The following is a 23,481-nucleotide window of genomic DNA, read 5'->3' as shown; positions in this document are numbered from 1 at the left end:
AGGATTTTCCTGGGATCTTTAAAGAGGACCAGAACTAATTTGCTTCCTCAAAGTTTCTTCATGATCTCAGGACCAGTTTAAGACCAAATTCTTAGTTCCTGTACTCTTGCAGCATCAAAGACCCAAACCAAAGATAAGATAGAAAAATGCAGTAGGATGGATACGAGGCACTGTTGCTTAACAAGGTTAAGAAGGCAGAAAATACAGGATTAACCAAGGTTCACTGTCGCATGCCTACACTATGTCAAGACAGGCATCACTGCACAAATGCCTTCTGTGAAGGATTTCAATGGCCATTCCTTGGAAGCAGCAAGTCTTTAGAAAGAAAAGAAGCCACAGATGATGAGGATTAAAAATCTTACCACAATAGGAGAAAATGCTCAAGGTCAAAGTCACAGATGGTCCCTTCTGAGAACAAAATGATGGGTGTGTTTAGGCTGAAAAGAGATGGGGGACAGAAGTCCTGTCTATTGACACTAATCCCACTCTGCCCAGGAAGTGTAAGATACCTTGAGTCCACGTTTTTGCAGGAAGGGTGGAGTCCTTGTCCAGTTCACTCTGAGATGGGCAAAGAATAAAACAATGCTACAAAGTTATAGTGACTTCCCTGGTGGCCCAGAGGGGAAAAGCGTCTGCCTACAATGTGGGAGACCCAGGTTTGATCCCTGGGTCAGAAAGATCCTCTGGAGAAGGAAATGGCAACCCACTCTGGTACTCTTGCCTGGAAAATCCCATGGATGGAGGAGCCTGGTGGGCAACAGTCCATGGGGTCCCAAAGAGTTGGACACAACTGAGCGACTTCACTTTAAAAAGTTATAATAGCTAACACATACTAGAAACTCCGAAGTCTTTAGATATATTAACTTATTAAAACAACTAGGTGAGGTAGGTGTTAACAAAGCCTTCCATTTCATAGATGAGGCAATCAGGAGACAAAGTTTAAGTGAATTTGCTCATAACCCCTCAGACAGGGGAGCTGAGATTGGAACCCAGTCAGCAGAGTTCCCAAGACAATAGTCATAATCCTCATGTTCATGTCTCTCGGGAACTTCATCCTCCAACCCAGAGCTGGCCCGCATTTCACATTCTCATCTCCTTCTATTTAAGTCCTAAGAGCTTTATTACTTATTAGACTCTTGGGGATGTCCTAAGGCAGGTCTTCCCTCTTCCCCTTTCTTCCACCTCAACCCCAGTGACACCTGAAGGCAAACCACATCCAAGCACTGGGATTGGCATGCCCAGTGGAGCGATGGACACATCAGATGGTCTGGCAGAGTTTGGTCTTGATTTGGTGAGGAAATAGGCAGGAGGGAGAGAGAGAGAGAAAGAAAAAAGTAAAGAGAAAAGGAAAGAGAGAGAGAAAGAGAGAGAGGGAGGGAAGAAGGAAGGAAGAAAGAGCATTAATGTTTATGGAGAAGAAAGGGGATAGGAGTTGAAGTGGAATATTAACCTAAATCAAAATCAGTCTCCTACTAAAACTGTACCGATATTTTAAATGGAGGCTTATCTCAAACAGCACGTCCTCCCAACCAGATTTCAAGTTTAAAGAACCTAAATAATATTCTATCACTGGTTGTCTTTTGATACCCAACTTCTTCCATTTTATACTATAGATATCTGTTACTTATCATCATTTAAGCAATTTATTGGGGAAAACTCTTATTTGCACAAAGCACTTATACACTCATGTATCTGTTTAGGTCATTTGAGTAAATAGCAGGGAAACAGCAGTAAATTGTAAAGTGTGAAAAAGGGCTCAATATACCACTATCTATCCTTTTCATGTAATTTAAGGCAAATTTACAGCTAAATATTAACTCAAGTCTTTGAATTAAAGGTTTGAAACAAGTCCCTCATGGTGCATACCTTTAAGTATGTTAAGGTCTATTTTTTATTATCATTCCTACTAACAACAAGCAGAATTCATTTTATATTTTTATTTTAATATGGAATAACTATCTATTTAAGGGAGAAAGGACCCTCCATCTTTTTCAGTAGTTTGCGGTCTCTGAGACCAGGGGCCCATTTGGTTCTGATATGTTCTCCAAGTCCACACGTGAACACAGAGTGGGTCTTCAATAAATATCCCTGACTATGCAACTACCCTGAACAACAGATACAGGTCAGAATGTTACTTCTGGTTCAAAAAGAAAATCCAAATGATATTTTAAGATTTCCAAAGAAATCTTAAAGTAATAAGGTCAATATGTAGCAATAACCATTTATCAGTTCCATCCATATAACTTTAAACGGCTCACCTCATAAATTAAACTGAATGGAGTATATGCCTGTAATGTTTAAGTTGGGAAAGGGGTGGCAGAAGAGAGAAAGGAGTTATCTAGAACCTGTAAGATGATACCAAATGTGTGTGTGTTAATCTGGACATATGTATCTATCTGTGTGGCATGTGTGTAATACTGCCCCCCTAAAGGCCTATTCACATCCCACCTAATAATTTATCTCAACAGGGAATGAATAGATAGCTATTCTATAGAGAGAGAGAGAAAGAGAAAGAGAGTGTGTGTTGTGGTGGGAGGGGAGGAGAGAAAGAAAGATAAGAAAGAGACTAAGAGAAAACAAAAGAGAAAGTCAAAGGCAGAATGAAAAAGCAACTGAGAGGAAGAGAAGGGGAGGCAGAGGGAGAGGGAGAGAGGAAAGGAGAAGCAATTAAGAGGGCTGGTAACAGAGAAGAGTCAAATGAAACAAACGGCTTGAAGAAAATCTTTTCTTGCTGGAATCTGCAGTAAAATCCAGATTCCTACTGAAACAGAAAACCCTCCTCTTGGGTGGGTGACTGGCTGGCTGAGGTTTGGTATAAAAGGAAATCAATATTTGACTTGACAATTTCCATGTAAATGCCACTCTCATTTTCAGTATCATTTCACTGTCAACTTCCCACAGTAAATAAAAAAAAGTATAACACTTATTTTTCCCCCTGAGATTTTTAAGCATGATCTCAATTGTACGACTGCAACAAATAATCCAGCAAGTTCTTGGCAGAGTAAGTCAAAGAACAGATGCCTACCCAGGGTGAATGGCAGCCGCTGGACGGTACAGTCACTGCACTTGGTTCGGAAAGCTCCCTCAAACATGCTCTGAAGCTGCCCGCCAACGAACCCACAGTCACGCACGTTACCACAGCCTACCACCAAAGCCTAAAAGCTTACTATAACAATTCTACCTGTCAATTTTCATTTCTGGCTTAACTTGATAAAGGCCTCACAAATCCTCTCCTAGAAAGACTGTTACATTCCACACTAATGCCACTAGAATGAGAAAGTTCTGTTTCCGTGTGTCTATTGTCTGCCTTTCATGGATGTACAGAATATATCAAGTTCCAATCCACCATCTTTTACTTCCCATTCCCATTAGGAATTGTAGCTTCAGAAATGGCAGCATTTGTTCCATAGAGAAAGGACTTAAAAAACACCTTCCTTATATAGTAAGCTGAAGATACATTTCCTCTTGCTTTTTTCATAATATAATTTTTTAATGAGCTGCAATTAAAGCCAGTCAGACTCAGAATCTCGTAATACCATTTTTACACCTTTTTTCATTTTTCAGAGTATATATGTCTTTCTAAATCCGGCAGAACTCAATTCTCTATATTATGTAGTTTAAAAGTCATAGAAAACATAAGGGCTTTCTGCTCATACATTTCCATATTATACCACGATTCAAACGTGCTGCCCTTCTTAGCAAATTCAGTCAAAGGAACTGATGTCAAAAGAAACAGACATGTGTACAAAGTTTTTAAAAAGAAAGTTAGAGTCAAACAGAAATCTGTAAAAATCACATTCTCAACACACACATCTTATCCTGAACTTCAAAAATATCCACATCCATTATCGATCTCTATTTTGTATTTGAGTCAAACGCACATCTCATGTATACTGCTGCAGGATGTTATGAATTCCACAGTTGATTAGAGGGAAAACATGCTAATTGTTGTCAATAATAAAGCTCAGTGCAAGTAATTCAGGCATTCCACAATTACTCAGATTTTAATTTAATGTCTTTCCAAAGATGACCTGAGTGGATTTCTGAGGACTGAATAGTCAGAACTGCTTCCTTTATTGTCTGATAAAGGCTCTTTTGTGTCCATAGTGAATATACCATTGTGATCTTTCTCAAGTTCTGACAGTCAAATAAATTTTAAAATGCCTACTATTTGTATCACAAATTATTCAAAATCTACTGATTATCTCAGCATTATAAATTATAATGTAGACTTCTAGGAATTATTAATTGAAGGGTAGTTTGCAGTCTGACATGTCAAGGCTAATGTCCAACAGAAACCTCACCAGAAAAACTAAAAAAAAACAACAACAAAAGACTTAAGTGATCATAGCCTATTTTACATTAAAAGGTAAGTAGAAAATAGAAATATATTTTAAATACCAGTATTTCAGGGTATGGCATTAAGAGGTACAAACTACTAAGTATAAAAAATAAGTTACAAGAATATATTATACAGCACAGAGAATATAGTCAATATTTTATAATAACTTCAAATGAAGTATAATCTATAAAAAATTTGAATTATTATGTTATATACCTGAAACTAACATAATATTTTAAATCAACTCTACTTTAGTAAGTAAATACATAAATACCACTATTTCAATGCTTACTTTCAGTAGATCCTTGGAGAAATCACCACCTTCATCTACCCCTTGGAGGTTTGCAATGAACTCTTGGCAGGTCATCTTCTTTCCAATATTCTGGAACAGAGGCAAACAACACATCACAATGACATAGGTGGAATTAAGATTATTTCTTGAAAACATGATTAAACAAAATAAGATTGATTTGGTTTTTCAAAACCAGACACAAACACTCCAATATATGTGTGTGTATATATATACCTACAAGTTTATATGCATATGAAAAAAAACCAGATGGCTTATTATGCTTTGAAAACTGTCATTAAATATGAATAGCAAAATTATGTCAAGGTTTTATTTTAGCCTAAGAAAAAATCTGAAAAACCTTTGCTACATTTATGAAAAGAATATATAATGTACTTTTTACAGGAAAAGCATGAATAAAATGACATTTCTTAGCTGAACTCTGATGGCTATTTATTTGCTTCTTTATTTGTATTTCCTACCTACTGCCAAGAATGATGAAGGACCTGAGATTTCAGGCTGCTACCTCAAGCTAAGAACTTAGCCTATGACAGGCTGCCGAATGCAGTCAGAAGCAGGACCGTAGGAATTTATCACAGCAGAAGTGGCCGGAACCCCAGCGCTTCCTTGCTCCACTTCCCTGAGTCTCAACACTCAGAGCACCTTGAGTGGGGCCAGCTGACACCTGCACACACAGGAGCAGCAGTGAGGTTTGGGAACCTGAATCCTCGCAACGGGACAGTTAAGTATATCTACCCCTTGGCTGTAAAGAGGGAAACCAGCTTGTATCTTTCAAGGCCAAACACAATTCTAACCACTGCTCTGGGAATCACTAAGTCAATTTTCCAATGCTGCTCACCACAGAAATAATATTGAAAAGAAAAGCAAGAGATCCTTGGAGAACTGTTTCCAAACTCGGTTTCAACTTGACTTAAGGATATTGAGTTTAACCAAAGATGATCTCATTAATAAACAAACATTAGAAAATGTGAGGGCTTCCCTTATAGCTCAGACGGTAAAGATTCCACCTGCAATGCAGGAGACCTGGGTTCAGTCTCTGTGTGAGGAAGATTCCCCTGGAGGAGGGCATGGCAGCCCACTCCAATGTCCTTGCCTGAAGAATTGCCATGGACAGAGGAGCCTGGCAGGCTGCAGTGCATGGGGTCGCAAAGAGTTGGACATGACTGCGCGACTAAACACACAGAAAATGTGAACTGTAAAAAGAGGAGAGATGCAAACATGCTGAGAAAACTAATAAAATTGCTATGACACAGAATTGCCTCCAGTGCCAGCTCCAACTGGCTAATAATAGTTGCCAGTTGTGAAGGATTCTGAGGTTGAGTCTGGACTCCCACAGAAACCCATCCCGTGAGTAGGGGACGCAGAACAGAAGTGCAGAGATTGGGGCTCTCTGGCAAATGTGGTCCAAGTGAACACAAAGTGTGCCAACACCGTGCAGCCCTGCACACAAGACGTGGGCAAATACAATGTATGCTCTGCAATTTTATTTTATTCAGAGAAGACTAAGAGTCGGGTAGAACAGTAGCCTGTAAGCTGGCGCAGGATGTTCTGGAGACAAAGACTTTAAAAGGAATGCAAAACCATAGACAGTTTCGAGGGAGTATTTATACAGAACTTAGAAAGTATACATCTGCCTGAGAACAGAGTCCCCCTGTGTGTCTTCAAAGTCACAGCTTCTCACTTCCTTTTCCACAACTGCCCTTCTGCCTTAAAACATGAAACAATCTGTCCAGTGCTTGCTAATTAATTATAACTTTTGTTTGAAACCTTGCCTCTTCCATCAGGAAAGACAGCATAGATAGTCACACTTAGAGGAAAGATGGCATAAATGTTTTAACAATGAGAACTGGCTTTGCCAATTAATGTATTTGGCAGATATTTCCTATAACTTGAATAAATTGCAGCTGCAGTCCCAAGTTTTGGTGGAAATTTATTTAAAGCACAGAAAGTAACCTTAATGGAAAATACTGTTTCCTAACATTATATTGAAAAAGACAATAGCTCAATTTTCCCTTATCAAGTGTATCAGATCAAACAGGGTACCACCTAAGCTAAAAACTAGCAAGTATGATCAATAGTCATTTTGATATGACTTGGCAAGGCTTCTCTGGGATATGATTCAAGGATTTGAGAAAATGAATGAATAATGACTAGGTAAAAAATTCTTTTCCAAGTTAGGTGGTTACAATTGTTTGCTTTTAACAAAATTAAAAACAGACATAATTTAATCATCACTTAAGAACAAAAATGTTTTTTTAATATGTGATTTGATAACATTGGGGCACTCTTTCTGCCCCCTTCTCATGTCTGTAACAGAAGCTTTCTCTATCTCTTTTATACTTTAATAGAACTTTATTACACAAAAGCTCTGAGCGATCAAGCCTCATCACTCGCCCCGGATTGAATTCTTCTCCTCTGGAGGCCAAGAATCCTGGCGTCTTTTATGGTTCAGCAGCAACTTTTCATCTTGGGGGCTCATCCGGGATCCTTGAGGACAAGGTAAGGATGCTTGGAGCTCTAGTTCTTTGTTCTCCTAGCAAACATGTTTTCTGCTGTACTTTACTAACTCTACAGTGTGCTTGTGTGAATGACACGCTCTGTGCAAAGCAAGCGAGGAGCCCTGCTCTGCGGTTCCGCAGTGACCTCATACGGCTCATGGCAGAAACCTGTCCAGGGTTTATACCGACCTGTCGGGGGACTTCCCTGGTGGCTCAGACGGTAAAGTGTCTACCTACCATGCGGGAGACCCGAGTTCAATCCCTGGGTCAGGAAGATCTCCTGTAGAATGAAAGGGCAACCCACTCCAGTATTCTTGACTGGAAAATCCCACGGAGGGAGGAGCCTGGTAGGCTACAGTCCATGGGGTCACAAAGAGTCGGACATGGCTGAGCAGCGGCTTTATTTTCACTTAATGACATTATCTGTTTTTAATCCTTACAATGTTAATAATGATAAAACTTGTTCTAGAATGCTTTATATTGAAACACCTGAGTCTTTTGGTAATAAGAAACTGAAATTTTAATCTCAATTTATGTAATTTTTGTTAAAATAAGTATCAAATAAAACAATATCAAGACTCCCAAATATAAAAACATGTTATACAAACAAAAATAAAACTATGGAAAAGTAGACAAATTACAAATACCAGGAGCAAAAAAAGAAGATTTTAAAAAATATGCCAGTAAGTTACATGTAAGTGTCAATGTGTCAGTTATATGTGTCAACTTACTATAACTTTTAAAAAAACACCAGCTTTACCAAAATGTAATTCATATAACATTCATTCTTGTGAACAATACAATTCAATAACTCTTAGTATATTGTTAAAGCAGTATGGCCATCACTCGTCTAAGCTGAGAACATCTTTATCACCCCAAAAAGCCGCTCCATATCCATTAGCCATCACTCTTAGATCTCTCTTCCATCCTCACTACCCATTCTCTTGAACACCAATAACAAACTTATTTAGTAAGCCCTGTGGAGCTGCCTATGCAGGACATTTCACATAAATGGAATCATACAAATACAGTCTTTTATGACTGGCTTCTTTCATTTAGCGTAATGCTTTCAAGGTTCACCCATACTGTAGCATTGACCAGTATTTAACTTCTTTTTATTGCCAAACAACATTCCATTATATGAACATACTAAATTCTGTTTATCCATTCAGAAATTGGTGGCTATTTGGACTGCCTCCACATTGTGGTTCCTCTAACATAGCTACAAACATTTGCATATAAGTTGGGGTGGGCTTGTTTTCATTCCTCCTACGTGCAAAACCGAGGAGTGGGATTTCTGGGTCCTGTGTTTAATCATTGGAGGAACTGCAGGCACCAGTTTCATACCCACTAAAAGCGTGTGAGAGTTTCAGTTTCCCTATATCCTCTCCAACACTTATCTGTCCTTTTTATTTAAGCCAACCTAGTGGGTGTAAACTGGTGTCCTGTGCTTCTGATCTGGATTTCCCTAATGACTGAGAAGGCAATGGCAACCTACTCCAGTACTCTTGCTTGGAAACTCCCATGGATGGAGGAGCCTGGTGGGCTGCAGTCCATGGGGTCGAAAAGAGTCGGACACGACTGAGCGACTTCACTTTCACTTTTCACTTTCATGCTTTGGAGAAGGAAATGGCAACCCACTCCAGTGTTCTTGCCTGGAAAATCCCAGGGACGGAGGAGCCTGGTAGGCTGCCTGCTGTCTATGGGGTCGCACAGAGTCGGACACGACTGAAGCGACTTAGCAGCAGCAGCAGCAGCAGTGACTGGCGATTTTCAGCATACGTTCATGCATTACTGGCCACATGTACATATTCTTTGGAGAAATCCTGATTCGAATCCTTTGTCCTTTTATTATTATCTTTTATTCTTGAGTTGTGTCCTTTATATATTCTTGACACAAGCTCCTTATCATATATGTACTTTGCAGATACTGTCTCCTATTATGTGAGTTTTCTCATTTGATGGTGTTCTTTGAAGGAGAGGAAATCTTTAATCTAGATGATATTTCAATTTACTTTTTTTTTTTTGGTTGCTTGTGCTTTTGGTGTCATACGTAACAAATTAATGTCAAATCAATCCAAAGTCACAAAGATTTACTCCTATGTTTTCTAAGAGATGTTATACTGGTAGCTCCTACATTTAGATATTTGATCCATTTTGCATTAATTTTTGTACAGAGTAGCAAAGAAAAATCGAAATTCATTCTTTTGCATATGACTATCCAGCTGTCCCAGCACCATATGTATTCTTTCTCCAATGAGTGGCCTTGGCATCCTTGTCAAAAATCAACAAACTGGAATGCAAGGGTTTACTCCTTAACTCTTAACTCTACTGAACAGATCTAAATGTTCGGTTTGATGCCAGTGTAACACTCTCTTGACTCTCATAGCTTTGCAGCAAGTTGTTTTCACCTCTGCATTCTTTTTGCTATGGTTAAAAAACACAAACAATTTACTATCTTAATGATTTTTATGTGCACAGTTCAGTAGGGTTATGTATTTTCACACTGTGGTGAAACAGATTTCCAGAACTACTTCATCTTGCAAATCGTAAACTCTATATCACTTCCTATCCACCTCCCCTCCACCTTCTGGAAACTATCATTCTACCTTCTGTTCTAATGACTCTGAATATTTAGATAACTCATGAAAGTGAAATCATAGTGTTCTCAAAGTTTGTCCATCTTTCAGCATACATCAGAGGTTCCTCCTTTTTAAGGCTGAGGATTTCATTAGATGTATACTACAATTTTGTTCAATAGTTTATCCACTGATGGGACATGTGGGGTGTTCCACTTCTCGGCTTTGTGAAGTACTGCTATGAACATGGGTATGCAAATATCTCCTTGAGATCCTGCTTTCAAATCTTTTAGATATATAGCCAGAAATAGGATAGGGGTATCATGTGCTATTTCTAATTTTTTAAGGAACTGCCATGTTACTTTCCATAGGGGTGCACCATTTTACAATCCCACCAACAGCATACAAGGATTCCAGTTTCTCCCTATACTTGCCACCTTCTGTTATTTTGTTCTTTAAAAACAAATAGTAGCCATCCTCATAGGCATGTGGTAGTTTTGATTGGCATTTCTCTGACAATTAGTGAAAGCTGAGAATTTTTTCATACGCTTCTTTGTTATTTGTATAATATCTTCAGATAAATGTCTAATTCAAATCTTTTCCCCTCTTTTTATTGGGGTAATTAATTTTATTGTTGTTGTAGAGTTGTAGGAGTTCGTTACATATTCTGGATATTAATTACTCATCAGATATAAGATTTGCAAATATTTTCTCCCTTTCTGTAGGTTGTCATTTCACTTTGTAGAATCCGTTTGTGTACAAAAGTTTGCAAGTTTGATGTAAGCCCATTTGTCTATTTTAAATTTTGCTACCTATGGTTTGAGTGTCAGATCCAAGAAATCATTGCCAAGTCCAATATTATGAAGCTTTATCTCTATGTTTTATTTTCATAGTTTTGTCATTTTAGGCCTTTAATCTATGCTGAGTTAATCTTTTGTACGGTATAAGGGTACAACTTCACTTTCTGCTTTGGATGTCCTTTATTCCCAGCACCATTTGTTGAAGAGACTATCCTTTCTCCATCGAGTAGTCTTGGCACCCTTACTGAAGATCATTAAAAAGTATATATATAAGAGTTTATTTGGGGGCTCTGTATTCTATTCCATTTGTCTATCTGCCTGTCTTTACACTAGTATCACACTCTTTATTGTAGATGTGTAATATGTTTTGAAATCAGGAGGTGTGAGTTCTCTAGTTTTGTTGTTTTTCAAATCTGTTTAGGCTATTCACAGTCCCTTGAGATTCCATGTGAATTTTAGGATAAATTTTTCTTTTCTGCAAAAAATGCCATTGGGACATGGATAGAAATTGTAATTGAATTTCAGTAGCAGCTTATCAATTTTCTGTGGGGGAAGAAAGGTCAGCTAATATTTTGAGGATGATTGTGTTGAATCTGAAGATCACTTTGGAGAGCATGGCACTTTAACACTAAGGGTTCCAATCCAATACCATGAAATTACTTTCCACTTACTTGGTTTCTTTCAACAATGTTTTGTAGTTTTCAACGTCAATGCATTCATCTTATTTTGTTAAGTTTATTCTTAAGTATCTTAGTATTTCTGATGATACTGTAAATGAAACATTTAATTTTCATATTGTTCATTGATAGTATCAGCAACACAAAGATCTTTGTATATTCAACTTTTATTCCGCAGCCTTGCTGAACTGTTTTTTAGATTCTAATCATTTTTTTCCTTTTGTAGATTCCTTAGGATTTTCTATATAAAAGATCAAGTCTTCTGCAAACAGAGAAAATTTTACTTATTTCATTCTAATCATGACGTGTTTTATTATTTTTCCTTGCCTACTCACCCTGGATAAAATCTTCAGTATGTAACAAAGAAGTGGCAAGGGTAGACACTTCTGCCTTATTTCTGATCTGGGGCACAAAAAGTCTTCCAACTTTTCCAGAAAGTATGATGTTAGCTGTGAGTTTTTCATAAATGTTCATTTTCAGGAATTAATGAAATTCCTTTTTATTCCTGGCATATTAGATATTTTCCCTTTAGTTATAAAATGGTGTTGGATTTTAGCAGTGCTTATGTGTTTACTGAGATAATCATGGCTTTTCTCTTTTATTCCATTAATAAGGAGATTAGATTGATTTCCATATGTTGAACCAATCTTGCATTCCTATAATAAATCTCAAATGGTTAGAATATATAGTCCTTTTTACATACTGCTAGACTATGTTTTCCTTTTTCTAAGGATTCTGAGTCTATATTCACAGGGCTATTCATAAAGGATATTAGTTTTCTTGTGATAGTTTTGTCTGGTTTTGGTATCAGGGTAGCACAGTCCTCATAGAATGCTTTGAAAAGTAATCACTCCCCTTTTATTTTTTTCTGAAGATTTTGTGAAGGATTTATACCAAAGTCTCTGTAAATGTTTAGAACAATTCACAAATAAAGCCATCTGGCCTTGGGCTTTTCTTTGAGGAAAGTTTTATTTATTATTAAGTCAGTCTCTCTATTTGCTGTAGGTCTATTCAGATTTTCTATTTCTCCTTGACTCAGTTTATCATTCTAGGAACCTGTCCATTTCACTTGCGTGATCTTTTGTTAACATACAATTGTTGATAGTATTCTCTTATAATCCTCTGATTTCTATAAGCTAACTTCCTGAATAGTCAAGGTTGTTTATATCTGCAACTTACTGTCCTCCTCTGCCTCACTAGTAATTCTTCCCAGTGAGGTCTAGGAGCAAAAGGAAAGGGTCAGATCAGTCCACTTTGATTCATGCTGACATCTATGGTTAAACACTCCCCAAGTCTTTATGCTATTTTTATCAGGGAGTCAAAGGAAAACGAAGTCTTTGTCATCAAGAAACAGTCCTTATAAGTACTTATGAGACCTTGTTATACCAATTTGTATCAATTACTTTGAAAAACTAGTATTCAAACGAATACTGTCAAAGCTCGCTCTAATCACTGACTTTGTATCCCAACAGTTCACAGGCATCATGGTTCTAGTCTTGTCTTCTTTTCAAGTTGAATCATGACTTTGGGAAAAAGGAGGCCTGCTCGGAAACAAATGCTGGCAGTTGCATGCCAAAGCAGCACTTTCATAAACCTTTCTGATATTCTGAATTCTTTCCCATTAAATGAATAAAGCATAGAAATTTGAAAAGGGCTCTTATGCACTGAAAGGCACAAAAATTATTCTTTGAAATCAATACAGTATTTCCAATCAAATCTGAGATGTTCAAAGAATGTAAATCTGGAGATCATATCTTTAAAATCTGGAGGCATTTTTAATCAAACTTAAAATGGAGAAGCCACAAAAAAAGAATTCTATCTGAAATCCCCAAAATACCAGTCAGGCCCAAATCTTGACAATTTAGCCAATTAAGGTACTATCCTTAATGAGAGAAAATATTAGTCAAAAAGTTAAAAAAAAAAAAAAACAGACTGGGGGTTCTCACTCCCAGACAATTTTAAGGTTATTCTCCCAAAATGACTAAATTGTCATTTGAAAATATATTTTCTTAAAAATAAACAGCTGTTTTCTCCATTTGTTTCCTTTTAGAGATAAAGTATCTGATGAATTTATCATGTCTGAAAAATGTAACTTGGATGTAAACACGTTTCTCATTTAGAATGTTAGGTAAAAGGATCCTCCTCAGCCTTACCTACTACGTTTAGGGAGGAAGTGGAAGGTTTCATAGACCAGGGCAAGAGTCTGGAAGAGACAAGTTTTGTAAATTCCTGTCAGGGATCAGATAAATATTCTAGGCTTTACAGGCTGTAAGATCCCTGTTACAACTACTCAACACTGTTATTTTAGTCTGCAAATGTGTGTGACTGTGTTCAGGAAAACCAGCTGGACTGTGGGGCATAGTTTGCAGGCCCTTAGTCGATAAGAAGGGCTTCCCTGGTGGGTCATTGGTAAGAGAATCTGCTTGCAATGCAGGAGACACAGGTTCAATCCCTGTGTTGGAAAGACTCCCTGGAGGAGGGCATGGCAACTCACTCCAGCAAGTCTTGCTTGGAGAATCTCACAGCAGAGGAGCCTGGTGCACTAAGGCTCCACGGGGTTGCAAAGAGTTGCACATGACTGGAGCGTCTGGGCACGAGGCTACAGGAAAATGAAGGAGGCGGCCCCAGTCCCGAGGACGCGTCACAGGTGAGCAAATGGGTCAGGCATCCGACACACTCTGGACTTTACCTTTGGGTTTATCCTCTGCTAAAGTGGTGGCATTTTTCCCCCACCCCAGCAGATAATCAGCTCCGGACTTCAGAGGTAACTGAGAGTGAAGGAGGAAAGGTAAGATGGAGAGTTTCTTTCTTAGCACCGTCTTAGACACCACACAAGCTACGGTCCAAAACTGAGCCTAATTAGGCGTGGCCACGGCTTTGCTTTGAGCCCGCTTCCCTGACGCTTGGAGAATGCAGTTCCAGCCAAGACCTGACCCTCGCTCAGGCCTGAGGGTGAGCTGCTGCTGAAGTGGCATCTCAACTCTGCACTCACCAGGCAGCAGCCCACAGTCTATGCTCTGGCCGAAAGGTTGAAGAATTAGCAAAGCAATCCTCAAATTTTTCATTTTTAATAGTGTAAAGTCCGGAAGCTTTCTGGAAAACGTGCTTTCGGAGAAACTGAAGGCTCTCTTGATCCATTGGTAAACTCTGGCTTCATAAATCTTGAGATATTAAGACACAGCAGGCATACCCTCCCACGTGGCAACGCCACCTCCTCCAGCATGTTACAGTAAGTGCTGAAAGAGCATACTGCTGAATTGGTAATGGCTTCAGCTCTGGAGCTCTGCTGAAAGCTACTTCTTGGCTTTGGTTTCGTGTGCATCTCTATCAAACAAGCTTAGCTGTGTTCTGCTGCCCTCAGGTGTCCAGTTTTTAATGCACACGATCAGCTGGCAAAACAGGATCCTTTGTAAATTTACAAACCAGGAAGCTGCAACTGTGATATTCAAAGTACTCATTCATAAACCCCAAACACAAAGCTAGTGTGCTAAAAGTTCAACCTTTAGAGATACCTGAAATATTACTGGGGTTTTCCCCCAGCACTTCTATAATACATTGCCATTGAAAAAGGAGCCAGAAATAGCATGAAGAAAAAAAATATGTATGGCAACTGAAAATACTATTGTAACACACTGATTCTCAAAGTACAGTTCAGGGATTCTGTTCAGGGTATCCATGAAGTCAAACCTATTTTCATAATAACTGAAAATTATTAAAAACATTTTTCAGTCTCTCTCATAAGTTACAGTGGAGTATTCTGGAAGCTACATGACTTGTGATATACTGTGACAAAATGTGGAAGCAGAGAATCTAGCAGTCTACTATTAAACCAAACATGAAAGAGATTTTCAAAATTTTTTAAATGCTTATTTTTTCACTAAATTTTGTTTAAGTATAATTATTACTCATCAGTTCAGTGCAGTCGCTCAGTCGTGTCCGACTCTTGGTGACCCCATGAATCGCAGCACGCCAGGCCTCCCTGTCCATCACCACCTCCCGGAGTTCACTCAGACTCATGTCCATCGAGTCAGTGATGCCATCCAGCCATATCATCCTGTCACCCCTTCTCCTCTTGCCTTCCATCTTTCCCAGCATGAGGGTCTTTAAAAAAGAGTCAGTTCTTCACATCAGGGGGGCCAAAGTATTGGAGCTTCAGCATCAGTCTTTCCAGTGAATATTCAGGATTGATTTCCTTTAGAATTGACTGGTTGGATCTCCTTACCCAAGGTACTCTCAAGAGTCTTCTGCAACACCACAGTTCAAAAGCATCAATTCTTCGGTGCTCAGCTTTCTTTATAGTCCAACTCTCACATCCATACATGACCACTGGAAAAACCATAGCCTTGACTAGACATACCTTTGTTGGCAAAGTAATGTCTCTGCTTTTTAATATGCTGTCTAGGTTGGTCATAGCTTTTCTTCCAAGGAGCAAACATCTTTTAATTTCATGGCTGCGGTCACTACCTGCAGTGATTTTGGAGCCCCCCCAAAATAGTCTGTCACTGTTTTCACTGTTTCCCCATCTATTTGCCATGAAGTGATGGGACCAGATGCCATGATCTTCGTTTTCTGAATGTTGAGCTTTAAGCCAACTTTTTCACTCTCCTCTTTCACTTTTATCTAGAGGCTCTTTAGTTCTTCTTCACTTTCTTTCACAAGGGTGGTGTCATCTGTGTATATGAGGTTATTGATATTTCTCCCAGCAATCTTGATTCCAGCTTGTGCTTCATCCAGTCCAGCATTTCTCATGATGTATTTGGCATATAAGTTAAATAAAAAGGGTGACAGTATACAGCCTTGACATACTCCTTTCCCGATTTGGAACCAGTCTGTTGTTCCATGTCCATTTCTAACTGTTGCTTCTTGACCAGCCTACAGGTTTCTCAAGAGGCAGGTCAGGTGGTCTGGTAGAAGTGTATTATTCATTTAATTGGTTTATTAATGCTATTTTAAAGTGATTCAATAAATTTTCTAAATCATCAACTTTAGTTTTTAATACAATAAATATTAACAGATATAAGTAAAAGTTTTTTGGTGGCCCTCAAAATATAAGAGTATAAAGGGACCCTGAGAACAAAAAGCTTGAGAATTATTTAGTGGCAGGCTCTATTACTGCTTCATATAAAGTAGTTCCTCTAAAATTTGAGAAGAGAAAGGAAAAGACTGTTCTCATTATTAATTCAAAGACTGATCTCTGCTCCTAACATGATTGTCTAGAAAGACAGACATTAAAGTAAATAACAGGGTCAGAGGTCGGAGGTTCCTATCCCCTTCCTCATCCTCATTCCCCCTCTTCCCCAAACTATCTGCGGGAGGAAAGAGCCAACCCTGCCTTAATAAGAGTTCCGTTTGCTTTCCTTTATCACCTTGTACTAATGATCTGTGCAAATGTGAAAACACATCCTGGTAAGAAAGAGAAGGGTGGAGTGGCTGAACAATGTATCAGTGAGAGGATCTAAGGTCCCTAAATGAGCCCACTGACTCAACTGGAAAGCTACACCTGCTGTGTTTTATAAGTATGACCCGATTCTAAGAAAAGTAGAACTACCAAAAAGAAAGAGAAGAGGGTAGGGACAGGGAGGAAGAAATGTAGGGAAGGAAAATGGAAAGGGAGGCTGTCATCTTGAGGAGTGATGGAAGCCAGGAAGATGCCCCTGTGCGTGATTGATTCTGACGCACCTAAGTAAGGATTCCTACTAAAATTGTAGGCAGTGGCCACTCTGAAGTGATGAGAGCCTGGAGGAGTCAATGTGGCTGCAGGGTCCAACCGGAAAAGGAAGGACGAAGCACCAAGGGCATGTAAGAGAGGACTCCAAGGGGAGGAGGCTTACTGGAAATAAATATCACCCATGGCTGGAGGTCCACAGAGGGACAGGGGTCAGATAGAAAAAGAAACTGCAGCCACGGCTGGCTCTCCTGGAAGAGGGACCGAGGAAACAAGGCTGCAGGGACATGAAGAGGGTCCGCAGAGACCACCGCACCACAGGAGGGGGCAGATGTCAGTTACCAGGACGACAACCACAGGCACCCACAGAGGTTTCCTGAGGTGTAAAATGACTACCTAGGAACCTCACGGAGATCTGCGCTGCTCCTGAGGGTGGAGAGACGAGATAGCACGACATGAAAAGGAAAAGCATTAAAATTCTTCAATTGCAAGTCTTACAATAGTCATTTTCCACTTCTGATAATAACCAAATATTTATTTATCCCAGCCTTCAAAATTTCAGTGTCCTAGAGAGCCCATCTTTGAATTATCACAATTATTCACACAGTTTACAAATCGAAACATAGTGAGTTCCTAAGATGTATCTCCAATGGAACTACACAACTTCTTGACATCATCCTATTACAAAAGCGGTACTGTATTCCTTGACTTCTTTCTTTCCTATACCAGTACAGTGTCCTTGCTGTGGTTTTACCCCTTATCCAACCCATAACCCAACCCCTCAAAAACCCAGTAAGGTCCTGCCTTGTGCAACAAATCTGAAGATAATGAGCAGCAAGCCGAGGATCCCACGGACAGAGCATCTGCAGGCGCCCAGCCCAGACAGGCTCCAGAAGGACCACACCCCACTCCCCACCCCCATGCGTGGTGGGGGTGGGGTGGAGTGGGGTGGTTGGGGGCCTGGCTCTGCCAGATAGCACAGACACACTTCAGATAAAAATTGTCACTAAAAATCCCGAGCCGCGGTGTTAAAGGGCAGATTTTGTCGCAAAGTCTTGATCGACAGCAATGCCCTTGCTACTGCCTCTGACCGTGGCCTGACCTGGGCAGCACAGTCTTGCGGATCGCTTCTGACCTTCAGCTGAGAAATTGGCCAACTCCTAGGCTTCCGCCTACCCCACTCTCTATTGCATCTCAGTTCTTCTGAAACTTCCTCCAATTTCAGGGTCCAGTCCTCCCGACCACTGTCCCAGCCCTGCTGCCTGTCTTCAGTCTTGGATTCAAGAGGCTGGATTTTGAATATGAATGGAGGACAAGAGAGATACTTTAAGTTAATAGAGCATACCTGCAGAGTAGCCCAGAAAAGGAAAAGGTATGAATGTATTCTAACAGGATAAATCATTTTATTCATACTATTTCCAATAAAATGCAAGGCTTTAAAAAATAGAGTTTCAACTCTCTGCTTGTTGATAGTAACAATACTCAGTACAACTTGTCCAACAGAACAAGAGAAAAATAAATCTGTTTACTGTTTCGATAGAAATTGATCTGTATGTACAAAAGTCTAACTTACATACAGACTTCATAGATGAAGGGGCATTTTAAAAATAAAAGAGATTACTTAGCAAATGTGACCACAATTAGAAAATACTTATTTAATGAAGGTTAGTAAACCACTTACAGATAAGTGAAAGTAAGTCCATATTATTGGTATAATAATGGTAAAAATCATTCACATTTTTTAAAGTAGGTACAGAAGGGAATCACCATTCTTTAGTTCCAATGAAATGACTATAACATCTGAATGAATTTCTCCCCAAAATACTGTATATATTGCAGGCTGCTTTTCTGCAGCCCACTTAGTGAAATGTATGTAACTAAGAGACCCCCTCCCCCACTGCTTCTCTACCGCAGCACCTCAGATAGCCCTCACCACCTCTGTAGGTAACCTGGCGAAGGGTGGTGAGCCTACCAACACCACTCGATCTGACTTCTGATCCTTACCCAGACGGCAGCAAACTTGGAGTGGAGCATAAACACTAAAGTGCTTGTTTAATGATAGAATAAACTAGAAAAGGGGAAGCTAGAAAAGCATTCCAACATACAGCACGGTATTAGACTCGCTATGTTAGTACACCTTCCACCATTTTATTAGTAAGATTAGCAGGAAGAACAAAGGCCCGTGCCAATGCATTTTCAACACATCATTCCATAGCACAGGAAGATTCCCAATGAACAGCCTTAAGAGAACCTCCCAGGTTACACCTTCCCCACTGAGAGCGTGAGGGCAAGCTTCTCTTAGCACTTCTTAGAAAGGTCATGCTATTACACTGCTATTAAGACACAATGGCAGGGAGGAAAAGGGAGTGGATTGTTAGTTCATTTCCAAGAGGATTACTCTGGCTCTGGACTAAGTAATGAGAGGTGAGGCCTAGGCAGTATAGTATAAGGAGAGGGTGAAAGGTGGAGATATTAGAAATAATTCACTTTATAGTCTTTACGAATGAACCACTTTCATAGGAGCCATGCTAGTAAGTCAGACACTGCACCATAATTCAGGTAATCATGATGCAAGAGAAGCTACATCCAAAATTATGGATTAAAAACTTACCACCTAGAAGGAAAATTTATTTTTAAAAAGAATCCAGAGGAGGAAAAGAAGAGAAACACATTTTCACATGGTTAGTTTTTATGACAGCTACTATATACTCAACAGTCTTGTAACAGTATTCATTGTATACAAGAATAAAAAAGTCTAATATACAAAACTTAAACGACAATCTCCAATATGGAGCATACACTTTTAAAAACAAAGCTGAGAACTAATAATCACTAAAAGCATGATTTTGAAGATATAGAGAGATTTGTATTTATAATTTTCTCCCTCATATGTAATTCTGCCACTATAACCAGTTGTTAATCATGTATGATTGGCATATATCAAGATAATACTAAACCATTCACTTATATAAACTCTCTCTTATATTCCAATTGCCAAAAAGAAGTGTGGTATATCACTTAATCTCTTTTCAATTCCTTAAACATGGAAGACAAGCGAATCCAAGACCTGGGGTTCTGAACCCATGCACAGGATACCCCAGGGTGTCTTGTTTGTGTATCAAGCGTGTGGAGTTATCTGAATAAATAACAAACCTCACACCTTTATTTAATGCTATGTTTCAAATTATTGTGATTAATAAGATACATGTTTATTTGAAAGTATTATTAAAACAATATTAGCTTTTTAAAAAGCAATCCCGTTTTAACAGAAATGGTGGTAGTAGTTTAATCGCTAAGTCATGTCCGACTCTTGTGACCCCATGGACTGTATAGCTCCTCTGTCTGTGGGATTCTCCAGGCAAGAATACTGAAACAAGTGGCCACTTCTTTCTCCAGGGGATCATCCCAACCCAGGGACTGAACCTACATCTCCCGCACTGGCAGGCGGATTCTTTACCACTGAACCACCAGGGAGGCCCCCTTAATAGAAACAAATGCCTGCAATTCTGGCTACTTCTACAGAAGTTCTATGACATATTCAACCTGTAAAAAAGATTCAAACTGTTACTAGATTCTTTTCTTCATTCTTACACATTTTCTCAGTGTGAACAGAGTAAATACACAGGGATCGTATGTGGCGAGGACCGCAAGACAGCCGATGTGAAGAAGATCCCCGGCGCTGGGACCCACTGGCTTGGGTCAATGTCACATGTGGACAAGCATAATCAAAAGTGTCTCCTTCAGCTGATAGATTAAGAAACTGAGTGAGGGGAGAAGGGGGGTCACAGGATGAACAGAGGAAAGCAGTGAGAGCCTGCTTCACTGGCAACAGGAAAACAGAGGCTAGGACGGCATGCTGGCTGGCCAGCCCCACGCCAAGCTGAATTAATGTCTGACTCTGACACTCACTTCAAGGCTCACGCTGTGGGAATGAATCCCAGTACCTTCATTTCCACAAGACATTTTACTGCCCTGTTAAACTGAGGCTTGTCCTCCTCAGTCCATCTTAAGGACCCCATACAGCTCCACTTGCCTTTCTTAAAGAGGAGAACAAGAAAAGGAGTTATCCTTTTTCTTGTTTAAAATAAGGTGTGACCTTTTGGAACAGAAGAACAAATTAGGGCCATTATCTAAGTTTTAGTTCTTTTAATGTGATTTCTTAATTGTAAGGTAAAAACCATATGGCAAATCAAGGGATGATGTTAGACTACAAGAAACATGATTTTATCTTCAAAATAAATGGACGTGGGACTATGAAATAATTTTTGTGCTATGTACATGTTGATCTATCTATATTTGATCTATATGGATCTATATTTAACTAAAACATTAATTTTCTCTAATATGAACAATTTAAGTAAAAGCTAAAATTCCACCTCTGTGAAAGGTGAAAGTATAGTTATAATCATAAATTTAAGAAGTTCATCCTATACTTTAAGTAGACTATATTGACATTTCAACAAGCAAAAGACCAGGTAAGCTGAGGGGTGTTTGAAAAACTTAGTTCTGAACACTTGCTACTGTATTTAGTGAAAACATGGTCAACACTTTCAGATTTAACTTAACATCCTCTTTCTGCAATCCTGTGTCAACCCTCATAGCTGACCAAAACACAAAACCAAAACCAAAAGTAAAAGCTCAGTCTCTGCCATCTAGTGGACAAAGAAGATAACAGACCACACGCATTACAGCTAGAACAACTCCAGACGCGTAGACAATATGGTACTTGTTAAAATTATGCTCAGTGCTAGCATGTTAAAACGTTGTTTCTTTTTCCAAAGATTTATGTTTACCTACCTGCCACGTAGAGAATGAGATAAAAGAACGCAGAGAGTAAACATGTATGAACACAAAAGCAAAGATAAGCCCAGGAAATTCTGGAGCTTTCTCTGTAAGACAGCTCCACACCCCTACACTTACATGGCCATGGAGATCTGTGTTAAGAAGCATCATTGCACAGGTAAGGCAATGGACTCCATCTAATGGAAGAGAGACAAGGACAGAAAGCATTAATTCACTAGCTCCTGTTGGACCACTCAATATTATCAAAACAGCATACCTATGCTTAATTAAGAACCTATAAAAACACAATCCTGTGGCTAGGCACAATTAATCATATTCATTTAGGGAAACAGAAAATAGAGAAGAAAACGTTATTAAAAGAATCTCAGTGCACAGACTTGGACTCTACTGGTGATGAAGTCAATTGTTCCTACCTCTGAAGGACAATTTGACAGAAAATGTCTAAAGCTTTGAAACAGTGTCCTTTGACACAACAAATCTACTTCGGGGACTTCATATTAATACTAATGAAATAAAAGAACTACCCAAAATACAAGAATATCTAAAGGAAGCTTGCTGACAATGGGAGTGAGTGAATATGACCCACCTAAGACACAATTCTGTTACACTGACGTCATTAAAAATGTGGTCCAAGTACACACATTGAAATGGAAAGATATTTCACAATAATTATACCCAGTATGATTCTATTTAAATATAATACATCTAGAATGATCTACAATATAATATTAAAAGATATCATTATTTCTGGATAATAAAATTATAATTTTACTCTTTTTACTTATGGTTTCTCAATTTTCTATAAGATATGTATGGAAAAGAAAATAAAGTATTTAATACTGTTACTTTTTGAATTTTATTTTCTAGAAACAAAGTGAATTAGGAAAGAAGCAAAAGTTAAAGAAAACCAAGATGTGCATCTTCCACTGTTTACTGTTTGGGTATTAGTTCTCTGGCTAAAAATATATAGACAGGAATAGTTATCCTTTCACTCGCCACTCCTTTAAGGCAACATTTAGGTTGACTGGCCCAGGATACAACCGATCAGACAAAAGTGAAATACTGAAATAATCACTGAAGTTGTAAAAATTAACTATTTAAAGGAAATAAGTTACCCAAACCAGCAAGACCATTTCACACTTACATGGAAACATCACTTTCTCTTCTTATTTTATAAAGGGAAAGAAAAAGCACTATTGTCTCCCTGCAATTCTCAATCCAAATATAGTACAGCAGTTGCAGATAGGAGAAACATCTTATTAATTTATACTAAATGTACAAAAATGTTTGTCCAACTGCTGAATTTATGAATTAAAGATGCCTCATTTTCCAAAATATGCCTTTGAGTTCAGTAGGTGATTTCTCTAAGTACAATATCTCTAAGCAGATGCTGCTAAATGCCTAAAAGTTCATTTATTCTGGTATTCTAAATACATATAAAAACAAGTTCTTGAAAGTATTTCTAAAACTCTGCAGCCAACTCTCAAATGTGTTTATCAACAGCCAACTGAGTACACAAATCCATAGTCCCTGCTTCACTTAGGAATGTTGGTGTCTGCTTAGATTTGAAGAAGGTTCTAAGAAAAACAATTCACTTCTATACCTTTTATTTTCTTGTCAAGACCAACAGTGAGACAGTGAATAGATGGTCCTAGCAAAGTCAAAAGAATAAAGGAAGACAGTTCCCATTTTACAGATGACAATATAACTTTAACAATCAGACGATTAATTTAGCTATAGCCGGCAGGGCAGAGGCAGCAGGAGCAATCACTTTCGTCAATATAAAGAACACCAACACACTGTTAAC

The 23,481-nt window shown here is 38.8% G+C and overlaps 1 protein-coding gene across 1 annotated transcript in view; it reads right to left on the bottom strand.

The window, feature by feature from the left end:
* The window catches only part of PSD3 (pleckstrin and Sec7 domain containing 3), a 295,706-nt gene that overhangs the window by 213,083 nt on the left and 59,142 nt on the right, over positions 1-23,481 (bottom strand). Inside the window, exons 5-6 of the mRNA XM_040243286.1 lie at positions 21,792-21,850; positions 4,635-4,724 (exon numbers count right to left, since the gene is read on the bottom strand). Coding sequence (XP_040099220.1) covers positions 4,635-4,724; positions 21,792-21,850 — 149 coding nt within the window. The remainder of the gene's footprint in view (positions 1-4,634; positions 4,725-21,791; positions 21,851-23,481) is intronic.

The sequence above is a fragment of the Oryx dammah genome, unplaced genomic scaffold (assembly GCF_014754425.2).
Source record: "Oryx dammah isolate SB20612 unplaced genomic scaffold, SCBI_Odam_1.1 HiC_scaffold_7, whole genome shotgun sequence".
Lineage (NCBI taxonomy): Eukaryota > Metazoa > Chordata > Mammalia > Artiodactyla > Bovidae > Oryx > Oryx dammah.
Note: the sequence above shows the minus strand (reverse complement) of the source record. Positions and strands in the feature narration are given on the sequence as shown.